At 42.3% G+C, this 21,912-nt stretch overlaps 1 protein-coding gene across 1 annotated transcript in view; it reads left to right on the forward strand.

Annotated features, from left to right (window-relative positions):
- Positions 1–530: 530 nt before the first annotated feature.
- The window catches only part of LOC126199271 (sialin-like), a 113,160-nt gene continuing 91,778 nt past the window's right edge, over positions 531–21,912 (forward strand). Inside the window, exons 1-2 of the mRNA XM_049936079.1 lie at positions 531–600; positions 18,976–19,160. Coding sequence (XP_049792036.1) covers positions 582–600; positions 18,976–19,160 — 204 coding nt within the window. The 5' untranslated portion in view covers positions 531–581. The remainder of the gene's footprint in view (positions 601–18,975; positions 19,161–21,912) is intronic.

The following is a 21,912-nucleotide window of genomic DNA, read 5'->3' on the forward strand; positions in this document are numbered from 1 at the left end:
AAGTGCGGCTATAGCCTTTTCAGAACCCACTCCGGAAAAAGGTTCGGCTTGGTACGACATCTTCAAATGCATCCAGACGCAGTGAACTTGGAGGTGGAAGTATCAATAGAGGGGAAACTTCTAGAGCTAGACAAAGATAACATAATAAATTAAACAGATTAATGAGGATGCTATAGATGAAGAACAGGTAATAAGAATAGTACAGAATAGGGATATCTACCACTCGAACGACTACTGACTAAAACAAAGTCGACCTTACACAGGACACGTAGTATAATTTACATGTAAGACAAGGTAACTGTAGGCAGCGAGTCCCACACAACACAACGCAGCAATGTGTCATAGTGATTAGATACTGACAGGTAATCATGAAGGCCAATAATGTTTAATATTTCAGCTGTTTGCAATGATTTTCATACACAGATTCTGCTGTTGAGGTAAGGTCGGAATTTGACAGCTCTAGATTGATTACGTGCTGATAAGATATAAAAGTCAAATAAATTGAAAGGCACTCTACGCACAACGCTCACGTAGTTGACACAGCACGTAGTGTGATATCTGGCGGCGTATCTTCCTCCAACATGGGCCGCAAAGATTCCAGTAAGTCTCTTAAACAGGACATCCATGCACAATTGAGAGGAAACAATTTGTACTCCAGTATGAGAGAACGACTTGTGTCTGTGTTTAAAAGTGTATGTCATTTGTTGCTGCAGTTGCCCTTGTTCTTTACTTGCATCATAGTACCCATTTATTTTTCTTTTTTGCTTGCGGTAAATACTCGGCGTGCATTCGACAGTGCAAGACTTACAGTGAGCCGGCCGTGGTGGCCGTGCGGTTCTAGGCGCTGCAGTCCGGAACCGCGGGACTGCTACGGTCGCAGGTTCGAATCCTGCCACGGGCATGGATGTGTGTGATGTCCTTAGGTTAGTTAGGTTTAAGTAGTTCTAAGTTCTAGGGGACTGATGACCTCAGATGTTAAGTCCCATAGTGCTCAGAGCCATTTGAACCACTTTTGAACTTACAGTGAAGTGTCCTATTTTTCCTCAGACTTTGTCCGTTATGCGACATTTTAAAAGTTGAAAATGCTTGATTGGATGTTCATGTTTTATCAGTTATGTACAAGGAGTGCCAAAAAGGCAAGGGGAGGCGCTGGATGCGATGTCGGGTGTCGGCGTGGCTATCTCTCTATTCAGTGATGGTGCTAATGCGTTCCTAACTCCCCACGTTCCAGTCAGCCATCGATCGCTGCGGAAGCGAAATGCCGTCCGTCCGTCAAACATTTGTCGTCGTACGGTGCCGCTTTTCTTATTTCATGGAATACAGCAAAGAAATTCCGTGATAAATTCTCCACACATTGGCCTGCTACACATTCCACAGGTCCCGATTTCGTCATAGTTTCATCTTCCTCTCCAATCTGCCCCCTGATTCATTTCTTTCTTTTCTCGTCTCTCGTCTCTCTCTATTGCTCGGTGACTAGCTCTATTTTTGACTTCCATTTCCCGCTGCCACAACTGGAGATACACAGTAATTGTAAACTTTCCTTTTCAGACCTGTCGGAAGCGTTGTTTTGGAAATCCTCTTTTGTTTACCACAAGCATCGTAACCGACTTTTAATCGATTTATATCTACTGCTGTCCACTGACATATGATCTTCAACTAGCCTAAATAAAACAAAAAAGTCACAGTCCTGTAACATCATTGTTGTTTGGTCTCCATGCTTTTGAAAATGTTAGTTATACATTATTTTAGTTTTGTTGTAATCAGTTTCTGAAGCTTGCTTTGAAATTTGCTCCATTGAGATGTCCATCTATTGCTTTGTAATGTATCTGCACTAGAGTCAAACAGCACAGTGTCATAAGCAAAACGAAGGTCTTCCAGGTACGTTTCATTAATACCATTTGCTTCTTCGTTTTCACAGTTTAAAGAACTAAAAATAGCTACAGTGATAAGAACTCTCTTTGCCTGGCTTTCAGTTTTGAGTTTCTCATCATCCTGATTAAGTCTAATGTAAGTGGTGGTAGTAATGTTCACTACCTGGAAAAAGTATCCGGACACTTATTAGTGAACATTAATATGGAGTGTGTCCATCTTTTCGCCTTTAGCACGACTTGAACTCTGCAGGGGGACACTTTCAGCGTGATGTCTGAATACCTGAGGAGGAATGTTAGCCCATTCCTCCTCAAAAGCGCAAATCAGAAAACGTTTTTATGTTGGACACTGAGGTCTGGAGCGAAGTCGACGTTCTAAATCATCCCGAAGGTGTTCCGTTTGGTTCAGGTCGGGACTCTGGACAGGCTAATCCATTTTAGGAATGTTACTGTCTACAAACCATTGCCTTAGAGATGCTGGCTTATGACAAGGTGCGTTTTGATGCTAATACAAAGAATAATTGTCTCCGAACTGTTTCCCTACAGTATGTAGCACGCAATGTTGTGCGATGTGATCATAGTTTTCCGAGTTTAGCGTTTTCTTAAGCGCAATAAGGGGACCATAAAATTTAACGCGAAAAACATCTCCAGACCGTAACATCACCTCATCCACTACTACAATCTTGACGCTGCAGATCATGACAGGTACTGTTCCCCAGGCATTCGCCGAACCCAAACCCTTCCATCGGATTTCCACAGGGCACGGCGTGATTCATCACTACAGATCACTCCTTTACAGTCATCCACTGCACAGTACCGTCGCTCTTCACACTACCTTCAGCATCGCTTAGCATTTACTGCAGAAATGTGCCGCTTATGAGGAGCTGCTCTACAATTCTACGCCATTCTTTCTAACTCCTACGCACAGTTACTGCGCTAGCAGTACTGTTGGTTAATACTTCGAAACCAACGGGTGGTTCCTATTATATCAGTGATATTTTCACACTGAAGATCTGTACCACACAAGAGCACTCTGGACAGAAGCCAACTTGATATTTGCCGATGTCATATTAGCTCTGTGCTTGTACTCTTTGAAGTAAACAAGTTGAGAATGCATTGTATAGAGCTCGTGCATACATATGTGCGCACGGAAGAAGGCAAACACACACACGCACACACACTATATAATGTTGTTTGTGATCGTTGAAATGGCTCTGAGCACTATGGGACTGAACAGCTGAGGTCATCAGTCCCCTAGAACTTAGAACTACTTAAACCTAACTAACCTAAGTACATCACACACATCCATGCCCGTGGCAGGATTCGCACCTGCGACTGTAGCGGTCGCGCGGTTCCAGACTGAAGCGCCTAGAACCGCTCGGCTACTCTGGCCGGCGTTTGTGACCGTTGTCCATATATTAACCTATGAGATTGTCGCTATATCATTAGCCCTGTGATCTTGTTCGAGTGTTCCAGTGCATCCGAGTACTTAATTTTGTTTACGAGATCAGTAAAACGACATTCACATGTAGGTATAATAAAGTTCTTCTTTACTGAAAACAGAAATAACATATGTAAATGTGGACTGCACTGCTCACCGTTTATTCGTATGTTAGTAGCAGTTGATGCAATTGTGAAAGTATATCTGAACTTTTGACATAACCGTTTGGTGTCAGAATGATCTGTATCGCCGGCCGCGGTCGCCCCTTCAGTCCGGAACCGTGCAACTGCTACGGTCGCAGGTTCGAATCCTACCTCGGGCTTGGATGTGTGTGACGTCCTTAGGTTACTTAGGTTTAAGTAGTTCTACGTTCTAGTGGACTGAAGACCTCCGATGCTAAGTCCCATAGTGCTCAGAGCCATTTGAAACATTTTTTTTTATCTGTATCGGCTGGAGCGCCTGATGATCAGATCGCTTTCCATGGGCTCAAGTGCATTTATAAAAGGTGTCGCATAATGGAAAACTTGAACGACAAGCTCTAGTAAACATGAGACATGGGGGTTGCACCTCACAAAAGATAAACAGGGTGATCATCTTTGAAATAAAACAATGGTCCACATTAATTCCTGGCTATTATAAAGTTTCCTGGAAGAATAAGAAATCATTACATGATCATTCCAATCTGAAGAAACATAGAATTGGAAAATCGGCACGGCATAGCACTAATCTAAGACTTGAATGTCTCGGAAAAGACTGGATGGTTTAGATAAATCGAGTAAAACTGTGATCTACGAATGAGTTACGAGAAGATAAATCCACGGTGAAATCACAGTGATGGCCTGAATCCCTAAGAAAAATGGAAAACTAGAACATGCAAATAACACCACCGATCGAGTGATGAATGAGCCTTTAGTCACCCAAGAAAAGCATCAGATTCGTGGAACATAATCGACCCTAACACTGTGCCTATCATCTCTCGGTAACTCTCGTACCTTGCTTACTCAAGTGGCAGTTTCTTACCGCATTCTGTACTCAGTAGTGTGGAATGTTGTGAGCGCCAAGATCTGCTGCAGACTGCAACACACCAGCTGTCAATAACTAGAACAACCCTCCTCTACATCGCTCCCATGTTCCCAGTCCAAGTGTATCATTTTGTACCTCCACTTGAAGTGTTCTCTGCCATCACTGAGTTCTTTCTCGTCTCTACATCGTCACACAATTTCCATGCTCCAATAAAAAAGGCTCTGCAAAATTCCGGTCAATGGTATTTTTGCTAACAAGACAACAGTCTCCCCTGCTAGCAAATGTTTTGCAATGTTAAATAAGCTTTTCACTCTCACGTGTGCTCTTCTTAAACAATTCTGATTTCCACTCCCACTTTTCAGTTAAGCTTGCTACTTCAACCAACACGCTAGTCTCCATGTCCGCCAGTTTTCAGAGACTGGCATCCTGACATTGCTGTCCCTGCTATTTTTTGAAGATTAACTTTTTAGACAAATCGTTGTTCACCCCGCATAAGGTAGCGCCGGTCAGTCTGCCCGTCGTTTTACAAAGAGAAAGGAATTACTGTCCATAATGCACTATCATCACTTCTCGCGGAAAGCAGAGATCCATAAATGTTACTGACTTCCCCTGTCAGCTCAAAACAAAGTTCCTTTGAAATGTGTTCTGGCTGGATGGCATTGCTTGTAGAACCTGAGATTCTGCGAGAGGGCAGGTTTCGTTACCCTGCATTATATAACTTCCGTGAATGTAGCCCTGGACCCCCTACTGCACAGAGCGTTTAATGTGAAAGACTGACAGAATGCAGCACCCATACGCCCAGCCCAAGCAATGTCTGTGATTGCTGCGTGTACCTGCCAGTAGCAGACGCTTCGCCACACCCCATTCTATTTATTCTCCGAAAACCAAACCCAAACTCCCAGAGGGGCCCAGTGACACCAAGTCACTGGCCTCGGTCTCTTTCCCTACCCTGGCTTATCATGGACCCAGCTGAAATACGGAAAATTGCACATGAAAAACAGCCAGTAGGAAAGACAAGGAATTAATATTAAAGTAAATGACACAATCTTGCCCATCACTCACATTACTTATTGCAAACGTTTAACCGTTTTAATAATTGATAGGAATAGAGTTCAAATAGTAATAACTTTATCAATCATGAATGATACATAAGACGTGCCAGTCTAGCAATGGATTGACACGTATTACCGTGTTCTAATGAAAAATGGTAGCTGCTGTTCATCTCGCCTGACAGATGTGGTTTTGAAAGCATTTTTCGTCTGGCATGTACAGTCCAAAATAGTTGCATAACACACACTTCCACTTAATGACGTATTTGAATATAAACTTCACTACACGATTAACGAAATAAATGTTCATAAACCATGAAATATTATCATCTAACATACACTTCCTCCTTCACTGATACATCACTCTAAGGCATTAAGCGCACACTTGCTCACGTCTCTCGAAAACCGTCTCGCCACGAATGATTGTTAATCTCCACAACTCGACGTATGTGTTCGAAAGTCAATAACATTAAAACAGATGCTTACAAACTTACTCCAGACAGATCGAATACATCCGATAACTCAAAACAATGTCCTGCAACATGACTGCGACCATTTGGAAGTGACTAAATGTTCACGACGCTCAAGTCGTTAACACCTCTGGTAACTAGCACGTCTGGGCACTCACTACCTTCGGTAACAGTAACTCCTCCCTCCGTTACGGAATCTGTAGAACCATGGGTAGCCTTTTCATGGATTGCATTTTCCTCTTGTCCTCCCAGAACCTCTTAGTCCTTTTTCTTCTTCTCTCCCACTCTTCTGCCGAGATCTTCAGTATCCACTCCTCTTTTCTGTTCCAGTGGTGACCCTTGTATCCTTTCTCATCGTTGATCTCTGGCATATTGGACGGTACTCGCTTCTCCAATTTTCTTTTCTTTCCTCCTTAGTCCTCAGTTCAGACTAGTACTTCCAGAGTTCAGTATCTCACTTGGTTTCTGTCTTTCCTACTGCCCTCCCCATTGCATCCCATAGTCTTTTCGTCATTGTGTCTATATTCATCCCCATCAAATATTCCGCAAACCTAGCTCTTTTCAGTCAGATTTCTCCTGATACTGTCATACTGTCCTCATAATCAAGTACAACTCTGTCCTAGGTCCAATCCGTCTCTCTATAGGGCCCAGCACTTTCTTCAGTATTTCTCTCTCTTCTTTTCCTAGTTGTTATGCACCATATCTTTCCAGTATTATCGTCTCGGCCGCATACAGTACCGTTGCCTTGTAATCTCTGATCCTTACGTTTGCAGACATATTTTTTAATTGTAGACATCTCTGCCCATACAGAAACTTGGTATCATTTTATTCATTACGTCTGTTATTCCCTCACTGCTCCTGTTTCTTCTTGTTAATCCCCTTTGCAATAATTACATTTACGTTTCCACAGTATCGATGTGAGAAGTGGGCAGTGATATTATTATACACTTGCAACTTGCAAGAGAGAGTTGGCTAAGATTCTCTCCGTGAGAAACCTTGAATGTGGTAGTGGACGTCTTACTCGTAGTACAGAGATGTATCTGTAGAGCTGTCGTGATTTGTCAGAGTAATTTTACAATTCTGTTTTCTAAACCATTGGATACGTGCTATGCGTCGCCAGATCTTTTCTATGCACTCCTGATTAAGTCATGTCTGTCGTATAATTTGACGCTCTTTCCAATAGAGTCCAGTTGTTAGTTAGTGTGTTTTCTCCTTCTTTGTCTGGTTAACTTTGTCACGTGCTTTCTATTTTCGAAAAAGTAGTGTTTAGTCTCACGTGATTTGTTTTTAATACTCGTATATTTCTGGAAGTCTTTCCTTCGTTCTTCCAAACCATCTTCAGGCATTGAGTCCCACTTACTAACTTTAATGCTAGTTTAGTTTTTATTTTTATTTTTTAAAATGATTTTGTTTTTCAATTTAAATTCTTTTTCTGATATTACTGTGTAAATTTTACAATCAGAAGATATTTACAGAATATTCTACACAGAGATATTTATAAAAATTGATTTTCCGAACTCCACTTTGATATTTAGATAACAATGAAGCCTACTATTTTCTATGTAGGCATGGTTTACGGCATACTGATTTTTGCAGTTTTATACTCACTCGTACACTTAAAAAAACGGTTTCAGATTTTATCTTCAGCGTCGAGGTACGTCTTGAAGGGTTCTTGAAACACTATTTTTAATTATTGCTCAAAGTAAAAACACATTGGAGACAACACGGAGTCGAGTATAAACTCCTGGCGAAAGCCAACTCACGTGTGCTAGTAACAAGGATCCCACAGCAAATGCACCAAGGAAATCAAATACTCTTTTGTCAGTGGTGCGGCCTGAGGATGGCGGTAATGTGACGCCGAAAATAGTCGTGTGACAGTATAAACATTTGAAGGTTATAGATGTGCTGGCACTTTTTCTCATATAAAAAAGCTTCATTTGGTTACGTTGCTGTTATTTCATTTATTTTGTTATGGCGAATTATCCCGCTGAAGAGCAGCTGAAGAGCTATCACGTCATTCCATAATTCAACAATGCTGAGATTGAGATAACATTATCAGTCGGCCCGACATTAGAAATCTTCTTCTTCCGTAAGCGATTATATTTGACATTGAGAAATCCCAGGAGTGCTATTTCGCAACAGTAGTGAAACACCGGCACTGTTATGACATCAATCGCTACACTTGTATCTCGGCGAAGGTGTTTCACCGATTGTTGTAATTCAGAGGGATTAATTAAAGACAGGTAATCGTATCACTGCGACGGGTAATCATAAGGATTTTAATTTTCATCTCGTAAAAAGTCTACTTAATTTTTTGTATGTTAGCATGATCATATCTGCATTACTTGTACACACTGAAAACCCTGCGCCACTGTATCATATCACAGCACCAAAAGAGTAAGAAAAGGGTGTAGTCCATTGATAGAGTACGTACAAGGGCTATTCCACACATCGAAAAAAATCTTAGGGAATCAATTTTTTGTTTATTTCTGTTACACTTTCCTATGAGAAATCTGTTCATGTTTTTGGTTGGTACTGTCGCACTTGTTTAACGAATAAGTAAGGCCATTTTTATATGGAAAATGTGGAGCATGCTCCACAGTCAAATCTGTTTTGGATTTATACAGAACTTCGTTATTTTCTGCGGCAGTATGGAAGAGCGTTAAACGTCGTATCACCTGTTTTCTGGTTATATTGCGTTCCTGTTTGTAAAACTGTTAGACCACGAAAGGAAGGCGGAAATTACATTACATTTAAAGGTTCTTCACTGCAGGGTTAAAACGTAAACAGTTGAACTTACAAGGCTCTGCAGTTCCTCTGAAAGACGCTGCTAGGTGCATAGAAAACGCCATGCAGAGACGTACCGACTATAGGCATCATTATCTCATTATCTTCAGGCTGTAAACACTGAATGCAAAATCAACGTAGCTCGAACAACCAAAAGAGCGCTGTGAGAAACTTGTGGGGTTTTGATACTGGTGTACGGGTTTGCCCTGCAGTGAAACCGCAGCTCCATAGCGCCTAACGCGAAAATGGGCATTATCGAGCGAAAACTGATATGCTGAACATTACAGAATGACAAACAATTTTTATCGTGACAATAATAAGCCACGGGAACAAGGAGGGAGAGCTACAGTCTAAGGTTCCGTCAATGTCGAGGTAAAAAATTTTTAAGTCGTCGGTGCAACGACTTTTTGGTGTAGTCTCCACGTTAGTCTGTCCTGCCTCTTCATCTCTGCATAACTGCGACAATCGACATGTATTTCGACTTATTTGCTGTATTCCAGTCTTGGTCACCCGCGGCTACTTTTAGCCCTCCCTCCTCAGGGCCTCACGAAATGTTCTGCCAGTCTATCCATCCTTTCACTAGAGTTACATCATCAAACTCTTTTCTCCGCTATAATATTCAGTACCTCTTCATTAATTATGCTACGTACCCATCTGTCCTTCATCATTATTCTGCAACACCGCAGACCTTGTCTGTCCATTTACACACAATTTCACTTCTATACAGGGCTACGCTTCAGATAAATGCTTTCATAACAGACTACCCAACACTTAAATTTAACTGAATTTCACGTTGGTGCTTGTTATAATACGACAAAAATATTAACATGTAACACTTTGCTGATGCAAAATACTATTTATTTTTTACAGACTACCTGTCTATAATGTAAGATCATGCAAACTGGTTCTCGGTCAAATAAATAACATTTTGGAGAACATTATAAAAATTTACATGCAATGGTAACATATTTTCTTTTTCAGAAGAGCGTTTCTTGGTTTTGCCAGTCTACACTTTATACCGTCTTTACTTCTGGCGTCTTCATTTGAATCCCCATATAGCAAACCGCAGCTTCCAGTTTCACAGTTTCCGAATCTAATTCTGCACGTACACACTGAATCGCCAAAGAATCTCGTATTCCAATACAGACATATGTAAACAGCCAGAATACGACGCTGCGGTCGGCAACGCCTATATTAGACAAGTGTCTGACGCAGTTGTCAGATCGAGTACTGCTGCCACAGCGGCAGGTTATCGAGATTTAACTGAGTTTGAAAGTGGTGCTATAGTCGGCGCACGAACTGTGAGACACAGCACCTCCGAGGTAGCGATGAAGTGGGAATTTTCCCGTACGACCATTTCACGAGTATGCCGTGAATAACAGGTATCCGGTAAAACATTAAATCTCCGACATCATGCGGCCGGAAAAATATCCTGCAAGAACGGGACCAACGACGACTGAAGAGAATCGTTTAACATGACAGAAGTGCAATCCTTCGCCAAATTACTGCAGATTTCAGTGCTGGGCGACAAACAAGTGTCAGCGTGCGAACCATTCGACGAGACATCACCGATATGGACTTTCGGAGCCGATCGCCCACTCGTGTACCCTTGATGACTGCACGACGCCAAGCTTTACGCCTCGCCTGGGCCCGCCAACACTGACATTGGACTCTTGATGTCTGGAAACATGTTGCCTGGTCGCACGAGTCTCGTTTCAAACTGTATCGAGTGAATGGACGTGTACGGGTATGGAGACAACCTCATGAAGCCATTCCTGCATGTCAGGAAGGGCTGTTCAAGGTGGTGGAGGCTCTGTAATGGTGTTCGGCCTGTGCAGTTGGAGTGATATGGACCACTGATACGTCTAGCTACGACTCTGACTGGTGACAGGTACGTAAGCGTCCTGTCTGATCACCTGCATCCATTCATGTCCATTGTGCATTCCAACGGATTTGGACAATGCCGGCAGGACAACGCGACACCCTACATGTCCAGAATTGCTACAGAGTGGCTCCAGGAACAGTCTTCTGAGTTTAAACACTTCCGCTGGCCACCAAACTCCCTAGACATGAACATTATTGAGCATATCTCGGATGCCTTGCAACTTGCTGTTCAGAAGAGATCTCCACCCCTCGTACTCTTACGTATTCGTGAACAGCCCTGCAGGTTTCTTGGTATCAATTCCCTCCAGCAGTACTTCAGACATTAGTCGAGTCCATGCCATGTCATGTTGCGGCACTTCTGCGTGCTCGCGCGGGGGCCTACACGGTATTAGGAATGTGTACCTATTTCTTTGGCTCTTCAGTGTAAAACAGCCTCGCTTTGCCCCGCGAAACACGATTAAAATTCTCATTACTATGGTTCGAAATCCACTGACGATGCACTTATCCCTGTAACTGGATGAGTGAGTCAGTTCAAAGTGCGGAGGAATGTAACTGCATACCACCTCCAACAGGACAATGCCGAGCAACGACCTTTGCTTTTCAAACCAGTAGCCGGCCGGAGTGGCCGAGCGGTTAAAGGCGCTACAGTCTGGAACCGCACGACCGCTACGGTCGCAGGTTCGAATCCTGCCTCGGGCATAGATGTGTGTGATGTCCTTAGGTTAGTTAGGTTTAAGTAGTTCTAAGTTCTAGGGGACTGATGACCACAGATGTTAAGTCCCATAGTGCTCAGAGCCATTTGAACCATTTTTTATCTGTAATGGGGATGTTACAAAATAACAACAACGGTGTAGTAGCTTCAGACGCTTATTCTGCGATCGATTCTGCCCCATTCGGTGTAACACTACCCTTGATTCGTTACTGATTTCGTACATTAGAAAATTCACCTTAAAAATAGAATAATCTTAGCTGATAGTACAAGTGCAGTTGATCCTAGACAGTGTCACGCCAAAGGTCAATAAAACGAAGTAATGTAAATTGTACTGATACTCTTTCGTCAGACTGACATTTTTCCAGTTAAAGTGAGGAACTTAAAATACCCAACGTAAAAGGGTCACAAGTTAGTGTTTGGCAACATGATCAGGTTCATTTATCAATGAAGCGCATTCTTTCTGCAAACCATACCATTCTCGAATCCGATATCCGTAAACGTTAATACAAAGGGAAGTAAGGGAGCTTTACAAACTGGGGGTCTAAACACGAGAGACATATCAAGGTCTAAGAGATGAGCTTCGACAATGCAAAGAAACAAAATATCGATATAATAGGACCAAAAACACATCGAAGATAACAAAATATTTCCAACTTAATGATGTGTACTTCTTTAGGTATTATAAGCGCTTAATGAGAAGAACCGCTGATCTTGCAAGACTAAATTGGGAAAAATGAAAAGTAAAGTCACGCGATCGTCTTTCGTCATCAGACTTTGCTACGTGCTATTTATTCAAGTTTCTGCTCCGAAGTACAAGGCTAAAGACTACATTACAACAAGCTTGGCAATAAGCAGGTTTTGATACTGACATATCAATATCATCGTTTAAAAATGTAATTAGAGTGCGTTTGATACTGAACTGTTTTGTAACGCTCGTTACATAGGACGCCACATCAGATGATGGTGGTAGGTCGTCGAGATCAACATTTGTATCTGTGTTCATCAATTTTTATTTTCTTTTTCTTAAGAACCAATATTGACATTGTAAGACGACACATCGGGCCAAGTAGGCAGAGGAGCGTGGGAGGGGAGGGGAGTGACCACTTAAAGGATGATGATGATGAGGTCTCATACTCCGAGGAGCGTAGGGGACGATGTGCGAGACCCGCACCGACGTCCTAGTGGAGGTGGTTTGTCGTTGCCTTACTCCGACCGTAATAGGGATGAATGATGATGATGAAGACGACACAACAACATCCTGTCATTTCGAGACAGACACCATATCCACATAACTTTATACAAGTAGCGCAAGCTGACCTGTACGTTAAGCCAATCGAACAAACTCACTCCTCAAAAAAAGGTGAACTTATATTTACATAACATCAAATATTGTAGTATTACTTAAACTAATAATAAAGCATCAGAACCTATTATTACGCGAATGTTAGGAAAAAGATATTTAGACTCTGCGAGACGTGAACCATCAGCAGATAGCTACTCACAACGCTAAAGTGACACCAATTCGTTTATGGCCAATTCTAAGATAATTTCACTTGCTAAATGCTTTAATTGTAGCTATGTTACTAACTGAAATTTAATTATAACAAATTGTACCAAGAACAATGTGCTTCTGGTGGATTCTCAGTGTGTCGCTACCTTCAAATGACATACTCTCATAGTACGCAAGTTACAATAATTCTTTTGCCACGAATATGATGTCTCTCATTATTTTATTGCAACGAATCACGCATTTAACAACGGGTTTTCGAGTAATTCTCAATTTGCTGGTGCTCAGAAACTACATATATACGTATAGGCTTAAACTGAATGCCAATATGGCAACTCACTGCTCTATGCTGAAGGGACAGGGGATAGACAGGGGATCTCAAGTTGATTCCGTATTTCTAGATTTCCGGAAAGCTTTTGACACCGTTCCTCACAAGCGACTTCTAATCAAGCTGCGGGCCTATGGGGTATCGTCTCAGTTGTGCGACTGGATTCGTGATTTACTGTCAGGAAGGTCGCAGTTCGTAGTAATAGACGGCAAATCATCGAGTAAAACTGAAGTGATATCAGGTGTTCCCCAGGGAAGCGTCCTGGGACCTCTGCTGTTCCTGATCTATATAAATGATCTTGGTGACAATCTGAGCAGTTCTCTTAGGTTGTTCGCAGATGATGCTGTAATTTACCGTCTAGTAAGGTCATGCGAAGACCAGTATCAGTTGCAAAGCGATTTAGAAAAGATTGCTGTATGGTGTGGCAGGTGGCAGTTGACGCTAAATAACGAAAAGTGTGAGGTGATCCACATGAGTTTCAAAAGAAATCCGTTGGAATTCGTTTACTCGATATTTAGTACAATTCTCAAGGCTGTCAATTTAACTAAGTACCTGGGTGTTAAAATTACGAACAACTTCAGTTGGAAAGACCACATAGATAATATTGTGAGGAAGGCGAGCCAAAGGTTGGGTTTCATTGGTAGGACACTTAGAAGATGCAACAAGTCCACTAAAGAGACAGCTTACACTACACTCGTTCGTCCTCTGTTATATTATTGCTGCGCGGCGTGGGATCCTTACCAGATGGGATTGACGGAGGACATCGAAAGGGTGCAAGAAAGGGCAGCTCATTTTGTATTATCACGTAATAGGGGAGGGAGTGTGGCAGATATGATACGCGAGTTGGGATGGAAGTCATTAAAGCAAAGGCGTTTTTCGTCGCGGCGAGATCTATTTACGAAATTTCAGTCACGAACTTTCTCTTCCGAATGTGAAAATATTTTGTTGAGCCCAACCTACATAGGTAGGAATGATCATCAAAATAAAATAAGAGAAATCAGAGCTCGAACAGAAAGGTTTAGGTGTTCGTTTTTCCCGCGCGCTGTACGGAAGTGGAATGGTAGAGAGATAGTATGATTGTGGTTCGATGAAGCCTCTGCCAAGCACTTAAATGTGAATTGCAGAGTAATCATGTAGATGTAGATGTAGATGAGATGGCGTGCATGTGACGTAGGTGGCGTTGTGCCATCTGATTGGTCAACGTTCAGACGCACGCTCAGAATATCTGACATGCTAGATATCGCTCTGCACGTTCGGAAAGACTCCCGAACGTGCTATTCCACGCTATGATGTCAGAAACTCGGCACGCTTAACGTTCGGATGCACGGTCCGTGTGCCGACGGCTATAAATGGCGGCGGGGTGGAGATGGCACACGCCACACCGGAATGTACTGACGCCAGTGCGCAGCGCGCTCTCTCTGCCGCGGTGGGAGAGGGACCTGTGGGATCAGCGCCCAGCAACGCCATGGGTTCGCAGGCCATGGACTTGTCGCCCGCGCTCCCCACAGTTGCTAGCAGTTTGAGGAAGTGGGTAACCAGGGTACGCTCAGCCGCACCACAGACGTCTCCTCAGCAGGCACCTACCAACTCTTCAGTGCTTATAGTCGCGCTCAGTTACACTGTGACTCCCCAATGGGAGAAATTCCAGCGGCATCGAAGCCTGCCTACAGGAACAAGGAGGGTGGCAGCAGTGGTACGGCACCATGATAGCGGATGACGGTCTGTGCTCCCTAGACCCAGTGCTTAGGCCATCAGAAGGGCCATTGGCTGACAGCGCCCACAGCTCCCCATTTCTTGGCTCAGATGGCGGAGCTGCATACCCCAGCTGCTATGTACGACAGCTATGTACCCAAGGTGGCACTTGCTATTCCAACAGAGATTTCAGACAGATAGATGTCCTGGAAATAGACCGTCATAGATCCAATCTCCAGAATGGATTGCTGTAAGCGTAGTAAGTCCTCCACCAGAACAGGTCTAATATTTATAAGAGGGTGCCGCGTGTGCTTTGCTACTCTGAGGTGGCAGTTACATCATCGGGCCCGCTTCTCTAGTCTGGTCAACTTCTCTGACCACCCTGGTTGCAGACGAAATGTGTCCAGACTTCACCTTTCAGGAGCAGGGCAGGTGTATTTTGCAGAGTCAGTGTACTGGATAGTTATTCTTGCGTCTGACTTACGCCTACTTACTCCGCCCTGCATGGTCAGTGCTGTAATCCATGTGACGTTCTCCTGCTGCACTGGCACTTTGGACAGCCAGCTCTTACGGTCTGTAGTAGTCAATTCTATCTTTTGACCATATTACATGCAACATCAGCAGTCCTTCCCTGGTGGCATTCCACCTGACTGTTACTGCTTCGCTCACCTCACGAGTTACCAGGGGAAGACTTCAGAATCTGACTTAACTATGCAAAACCTTAGTGGCGCTTCAGCTTGAATGCAGAAGTGATGATGAATGTAGCTTTAGTCAGACGTGCATATCGTTCTCTTCCATTTTGTTTTTACCACTTCACTGAAATCTCACATCACCACCGCTTTGAAGACCGAATAGTTGTGCAGCACTTTCGTGTCAGTAGAAAAAATTTGTCGTTCAATTAGGGTAATTATTTTAAGCACAGGGGGCTAGAGCAACAAGTCACGTCATAGAAATGTGTGTGGTTGTAGTCTTGTCATGTCGATATTTTGTTTCTTCTCGTTACCAAAGCTCCTCTCTTAGATCTAGAACGGATAATCATTCAAATGTCTCTCACAGCAAGGTGCACAGTTTTTCATGTCAAAAGCGCATACGGTTGATTTTGGGACGAGCGATTTATATTCTAATCATGTTTTCGTGAGGTTCTGTACGTTCGAGGTCGCACTCTTCCCTTGTCACATGTTCCATACCATTTAATTGTGAAAAACATGTTGTTCTAGACAGTCATAATTGATGTTGTATTCAAGAATTTCCTTTCATTGGGCCCGCAGCTTGCATGAGTTCGAAGAACGATTTATTTTATTTTAAGAGTAAACTTTTTGCAGCACTATTTATTTACTTACTCGTAGTGATGCAAGTTACAAAACGAACACGTTTCGGCGCTTTGCCGTTATCAAGTGTAGCTGTGAGGATGGTAAAATAGGTGTAACATTGTTCGTTACGTCTACGTTACTCCATGTCTACATATTGCACCTTATGTTTACGTCTTAGCTGGTATGAAGTGTCCCTATGTCATCTTGAAGCGGAAACAGAAATTCCATAGTAAATATACAGCATCTCTGCAGCCAAAGCTGTGAAGAAAGCTGTCAAAATCGACTTAACAACATTACTCAAATAGAAAGTAAATGTACAAATAACAAGATCATATCTCAATAAAAAGACAATCGACATTAGTCTGCAAGATGCCATATGGACCACGTCATACCAGGGAAGACCCGTGAGTATGCAATGTGTAAACACAGACGTACGAAACAATATTATATCTGTTATACCATATTCTCAGGCACACTTTATAACGCCAAAACTTGTATCATCACAATTATATGAATCCATTGTTGTTGTTGTTGTGGTTGTTGTGGCCTTCAGTCCTGAGACTGGTTTGATGCAGCTCTCCATGCTACCCTATCCTCTGCATGCTTCTTCATCTCCCAGTACTTACTGCAACCTACATCTTTCTGAATCTGCTTAGTGAATTCATCTCTTGGTCTCCCTCTACGATTTTTACCCTCCACGCTGCCATCCAAAACTAAATCCCTTGATGCCTCAGAATATGTCCTACCAACCGGTCCCTTCTTCTTGTCAAGTTGTGCCACAAACTCCTCTTCTCCTCAATTCTATTCAATACCTCCTCAATAGTTATGTGATCTACCCATCTAATCTTCAGCATTCTTCTGTAGCACCACATTTCGAAAGCTTCTATTCTCTTCTTGTTCAAACTATTTATCGTCCATGTTTCACTTCCATACATGGCTACACTCCATAGAAATTCTTTCAGAAACTACTTCCTGACACTTAAATCTATACTCGATGTTAACAAATTTCTCTTCTTCAGAAACGCTTTCCTTGCCATTGCCAGTCTACATTTTATATCTTCTCTACTTCGACCATCATCGGTTATTTCGCTCCCCAAATAGCAAAACTCCTTTACTACTGTAAGCATCTCATTTCCTAATCTAATTCCCTCAGCATCACCCGACTTAATTCGACTACATTCCATTATCCTCGTTTTGCTTTTGTTGATGTTCATCATATATCCTCCTTTCAAGACACTGTCCATTCCGTTCAACTGCTCTTCAAAATCCTTTGCCGTCTCTGACAGAATTACAATGTCATCGGCGAACCTCAAAGTTTTTATTTCTTCTCCATGGATTTTAATACCTACTCCGAATTTTTCTTTTGATTCCTTTGCTACTTGCTCAATATACAGATTGAATAACATCGGGGACAGGCTACAACCTTGTCTCACTCCCTTACCAACCGCTGCTTCCCTTTCATGACCCTCGACTCTTATAACTGCTATCTGGTTTCTGTACAAATTGTAAATAGGCTTTCGCTCCCTGTATTTTACCCCTGCCACCTTTAGAATTTGAAAGAGAGTATTCCAGTCAACATTGTCAAAAGCTTTCTCAAAGTCTACAAAACTAGAAACGTAGGTTTGCCTTTCCTCAATTTTTCTTCTAAGATAAGTCGTAAGGTCAGTATTGCCTCACGTGTTCCATTATTTCTACGGAATCCAAACTGATCTTCCTCGAGGTCGGCTTCTACCAGTTTTTCCATTCGTCTGTAAAAAATTCGTGTTAGTATTTTACAGCTGTGACTTATTAAACTGATAGTTCGGTGATTTTCACATCTGTCAACACCTGCTTTCTTCGGTATTGGAATTATTATATTCTTGTTGAAGTCTGAGGGTATTTCGCCGGTCTCATACATCTTGCTCACCAGATGGTAGAGTTTTATCAGGACTGGCTCTCCCAAGGCCGTCAGTAGTTCTAATGGAATGTTATCTACTCCTGGGGCCTTGTTTCGACTCAGGTCTTTCAGTGCTCTGTCAAACTCTTCACGCAGTATCGTATCTCCCATTTCATCTTCATCTATATTTTCTTCCATTTCCATAATATTGTCCTCAAGTACATCGCCTTTGTATAGACCCTCTATATACTCCTTCCACCTTTCTGCTTTCCCTTCTTTGCTTAGAACTGGGTTTCCGTCTGAGCTCTTGATATTCATACTCCTTTCAGGTTTCCCTCATTTGCTTAGGATTGGTTTTCCATCTAGCTCTTGATACTCTTACAGCTGATTCTCTTTTCTCCAAAGGTCTCTTTAATTTTCCTGTAGGCAGTATCTATCTTACCCATAGTGAGACAAGCCTCTACATCCTTACATTTGTCCTCTAGCCATCCCTGCTTAGCCATTTTGCACTTCCTGTCGATCTCATTTTTGAGACGTTTGTATTCCTTTTTGCCTGCTTCATTTACTGCATTTTTATATTTTCTCCTTTCATGAATTAAATTCAATTTTTCTTCTGTTACCCAAGGATTTCTACTAGCCATCGTCTTTTTACCTACTTGATCCTCTGCTGCCTTCACTTATTCATCCCTCAGAGCTACCCATTCTTCTTCTACTGTATTTCTTCCCCCCATTCCTGTCAATTGTTCCCTTATGCTCTCCCTGAAACTCTGTACAACCTATGAATCCATAGTGCGCCAAAAAAATTGCACTTAAAACCATAACTGACTTAAGCTTTACTTATTTTGGCACGTTTGCATCTGCTCACTATTTTTCATATCAGTAATAAGTGCATTTTCCTATTTAAATAAAATAAGCAAAGTGCACTCCTTGAAATTTCAGAGATAGGAAAGACACAGGATTGTGTAATTCACGCATGTTCTTGTGTTATTGTGGATGCAACACTCATAAAAAGAGTCTTTTTCTTACAGCTGTTGTTCCACTGCGTGCTGTGATTGGAGTCCTCGGCTTCCTGGGGATAGTTTTCCAGTACGTCCTGAAGGTGACCTTGTCCGTAGCCATCGGCGGAATGGTGAGCCACACAACAGGTGGCCAAGTTGACACCAGCACTTGTCCGCTGCCAGACGGCACCAGCACCGGCGAATCAATCACAGAGGTACTTGGCAACGATAATTATGGGTAATACCATGTCTTAGAACAAATCACAAACATACAGCAACGTTAAACTCAAGAAGGTATGCGCCCGATGTCAAGAAACCTAGACAAAGTGTATACCACGGCACGGAAAACATAAAATATGATAACAGTGAGAAGTCAGTTGCATGTACCGCAGATCACATCTACCGAAAGTATGTGGAACAACTCAATCAATAGGCTGTATGTACATGATGATATGTTTGTAGCGGGTGGCCATTTAGAGAGCACTGAAGCGAAATGGCTTATATTTCTTAAAAATAATAGTATTAACACAACTTCTTCATTGTGGGCATCAGAACCCTAAGTCTGTTAAAGAAAGGCGGCAGTCTGGCACTTAGGCTGTATTTATTTATACTTTTATGTTTCACAAGTACATACTTTCATCTTTTTCAGCCATTATCTATATTTTAACTTATAAAAAAGCACGCTGCAATACCGCCACTAAAGAGTAACGCAATAGTGTGAAAGTAATTTTCTCGGAGAGAGAGTAGTTACTTACAGCTAGGCACCACAAGTATGATATTCTGGTTAGGTGCTTACGTTCGTTTTGGTTTACGTACTGTACTGATTTTGATGGTTTAACAGGTCACTTGTAAGGTGACCGCCCTTTTTACAACCGGATTTCTGTTGCAAGTAATGTGTAACATACCCTGATTTGTGAAACCTGTGCCCTATCATAGATAAAGTTATGACTCACGTAATTAATTAACGAACATATAGCAAGAGAAAATTGAACACAAATGAAGACGTAGAATCATCCTCAAGATTTCAGCAGTAATGAATGTGAAGGAAGGAATATTAATGTCTCGTTGACAGCCTGGTCATTAGAGATGAAGCACAATAGGTGCACGTTTGACAATACTGCACCTTCTCATATGTTTCCGGTGAATTCGTTAAATGTTCGAATAATTTTCCGAGTTAATGCAAATGATGTAAGTGGACAATACCACTATGTTTATACACGCAGATCGTAGCGTTCTCTGTTGAGGAGGAAACAGCTGCCTCCTTCATGAACCACAGCGACAAGAATAACATACAGTAAAGACCCATATTTTAATTATTATCCTTGCGTTCATCGAAACGTACAATCAAAACGTTGGAACAATTATTTTAAAAATCTACATAAAAATATCACAAGAAAAAGAATTATAGTTTGTGTTTCAGTATCCAAGTAACCCAAACTGTAACCAGAAAAGAATATAAAAAAGCCCAGGTGGTGGAATTTAATAATGTGCTACTGAAGTCTGAAATTTTAATGATACAAAATAATTTATAAGCAGTCCTGTACACAATCGAAAAATGCTTTATACATAATTTGGATATCCTCATGAACAATCAACACTGGCACGTTTGGCGGAAGGGTCACTGTGCAGGTGTCTGTGGATCGTGTCTGGAGAATCAAAGATGTAAGCATCCAAAGAGAGTGTTTTTTCGAAATAAAAGTAGGATTTTAATCGTGTTTCTGTATTCTCCCACTATGTAATGCAACTGGGCGTGCCCTGGGTACAATGACAAATGTTCAAATGTGTGTGAATTCCTGAGGGACCAAACTGCTGAGGTCATCAGTCTCTAGACTTACACACTAGTTAAACTAACTTAACCTAAGTTATGCTAAGAACAACACACACACATCCATGCCCGAGGGAGGTCTCGAACCTCCGGCGGGAGGTGCCACGCATTCCGTGACATGGCGCCTCAAACCGCTCGGCCACTCCGCCAGTCAAGGTGGTTATTGTAAGACGTTGTGTTGTGTCGGAATAAATTCCGAAAGCTATCAGGAGAGGGAAGCTACACATGATGCCCAGCTGGAGCCCAGAACCAGAGAGAGCGTCCTTATCTGAGTCCTGCAGCCAACACGTGAGTCCTCTGCCACTCTCCCCGTTGGCCATTCAAATGCGATGCAAAGGGGCTTGTCGGGCAGCGAATTTTACAGAAGCAAACAGCCTCTGCTGAAGCAGTAATTCTACTCGATTGGTTGGTTGAATCGGTCATCGATCCCATCGGATTAGGGAGAGATGGAGAAGGGAGTCGGCCATGCCTTTTCAATAGAACCATCCCGGCATTTGCCTGAAGCGATTTAGGGAAAACCTTGAACGGGATAGCCGGACGCGGGTTTCAACCGTCGTCCTCCCGAATACGAATCCAGTGTGTTAACCACTGCGCCACCTCACTCGGTGTAATTCTACTCATGACGTAGACTGTACCGTCGAAAATTTTGGAATTAGAAACAAAAACTCGCGCTATCCTTAGAGAGACCAGTCGACCTGCACAGCACCTTCATTATCACAAGATTTTCGAGTAAGCTTTTCTCCTCTGCTTCGTAAAAACTGCAGCTTTGCATCAAGTGGTTTACATTTCTTCATTCGCCTGTCATTCATAAAGAATACTGTACTTGACCACTGTGTAGTGTAAGTGGGAAGAAGTTGGACAACGGTTGATATTCATTTTTACCAGTGTGTATATAGCTTCTAGCTCGCCATAAATTTTCAAAAGCACACAGAGTTGAAGATGGACTGCAGAAAATTGTTGTTCTATGTTGCCAATCATTTTACCATTCCTTATTTCTGTAAACGTATCTAGAAATCGGAGGGCAAGACAGTGATGTTCCTTTTGGAGCCATACATACCGGCTTCCTTCGCCAACTCGTCCATTTTATCATAGTATACCAAACTCACATGAGCTGGAACCTGTATATTACATGTTCCTAAATT

This window comes from Schistocerca nitens, chromosome 8 (genome assembly GCF_023898315.1).
Source record: "Schistocerca nitens isolate TAMUIC-IGC-003100 chromosome 8, iqSchNite1.1, whole genome shotgun sequence".
In the NCBI taxonomy this organism is placed as follows: Eukaryota; Metazoa; Arthropoda; class Insecta; order Orthoptera; family Acrididae; genus Schistocerca; species Schistocerca nitens.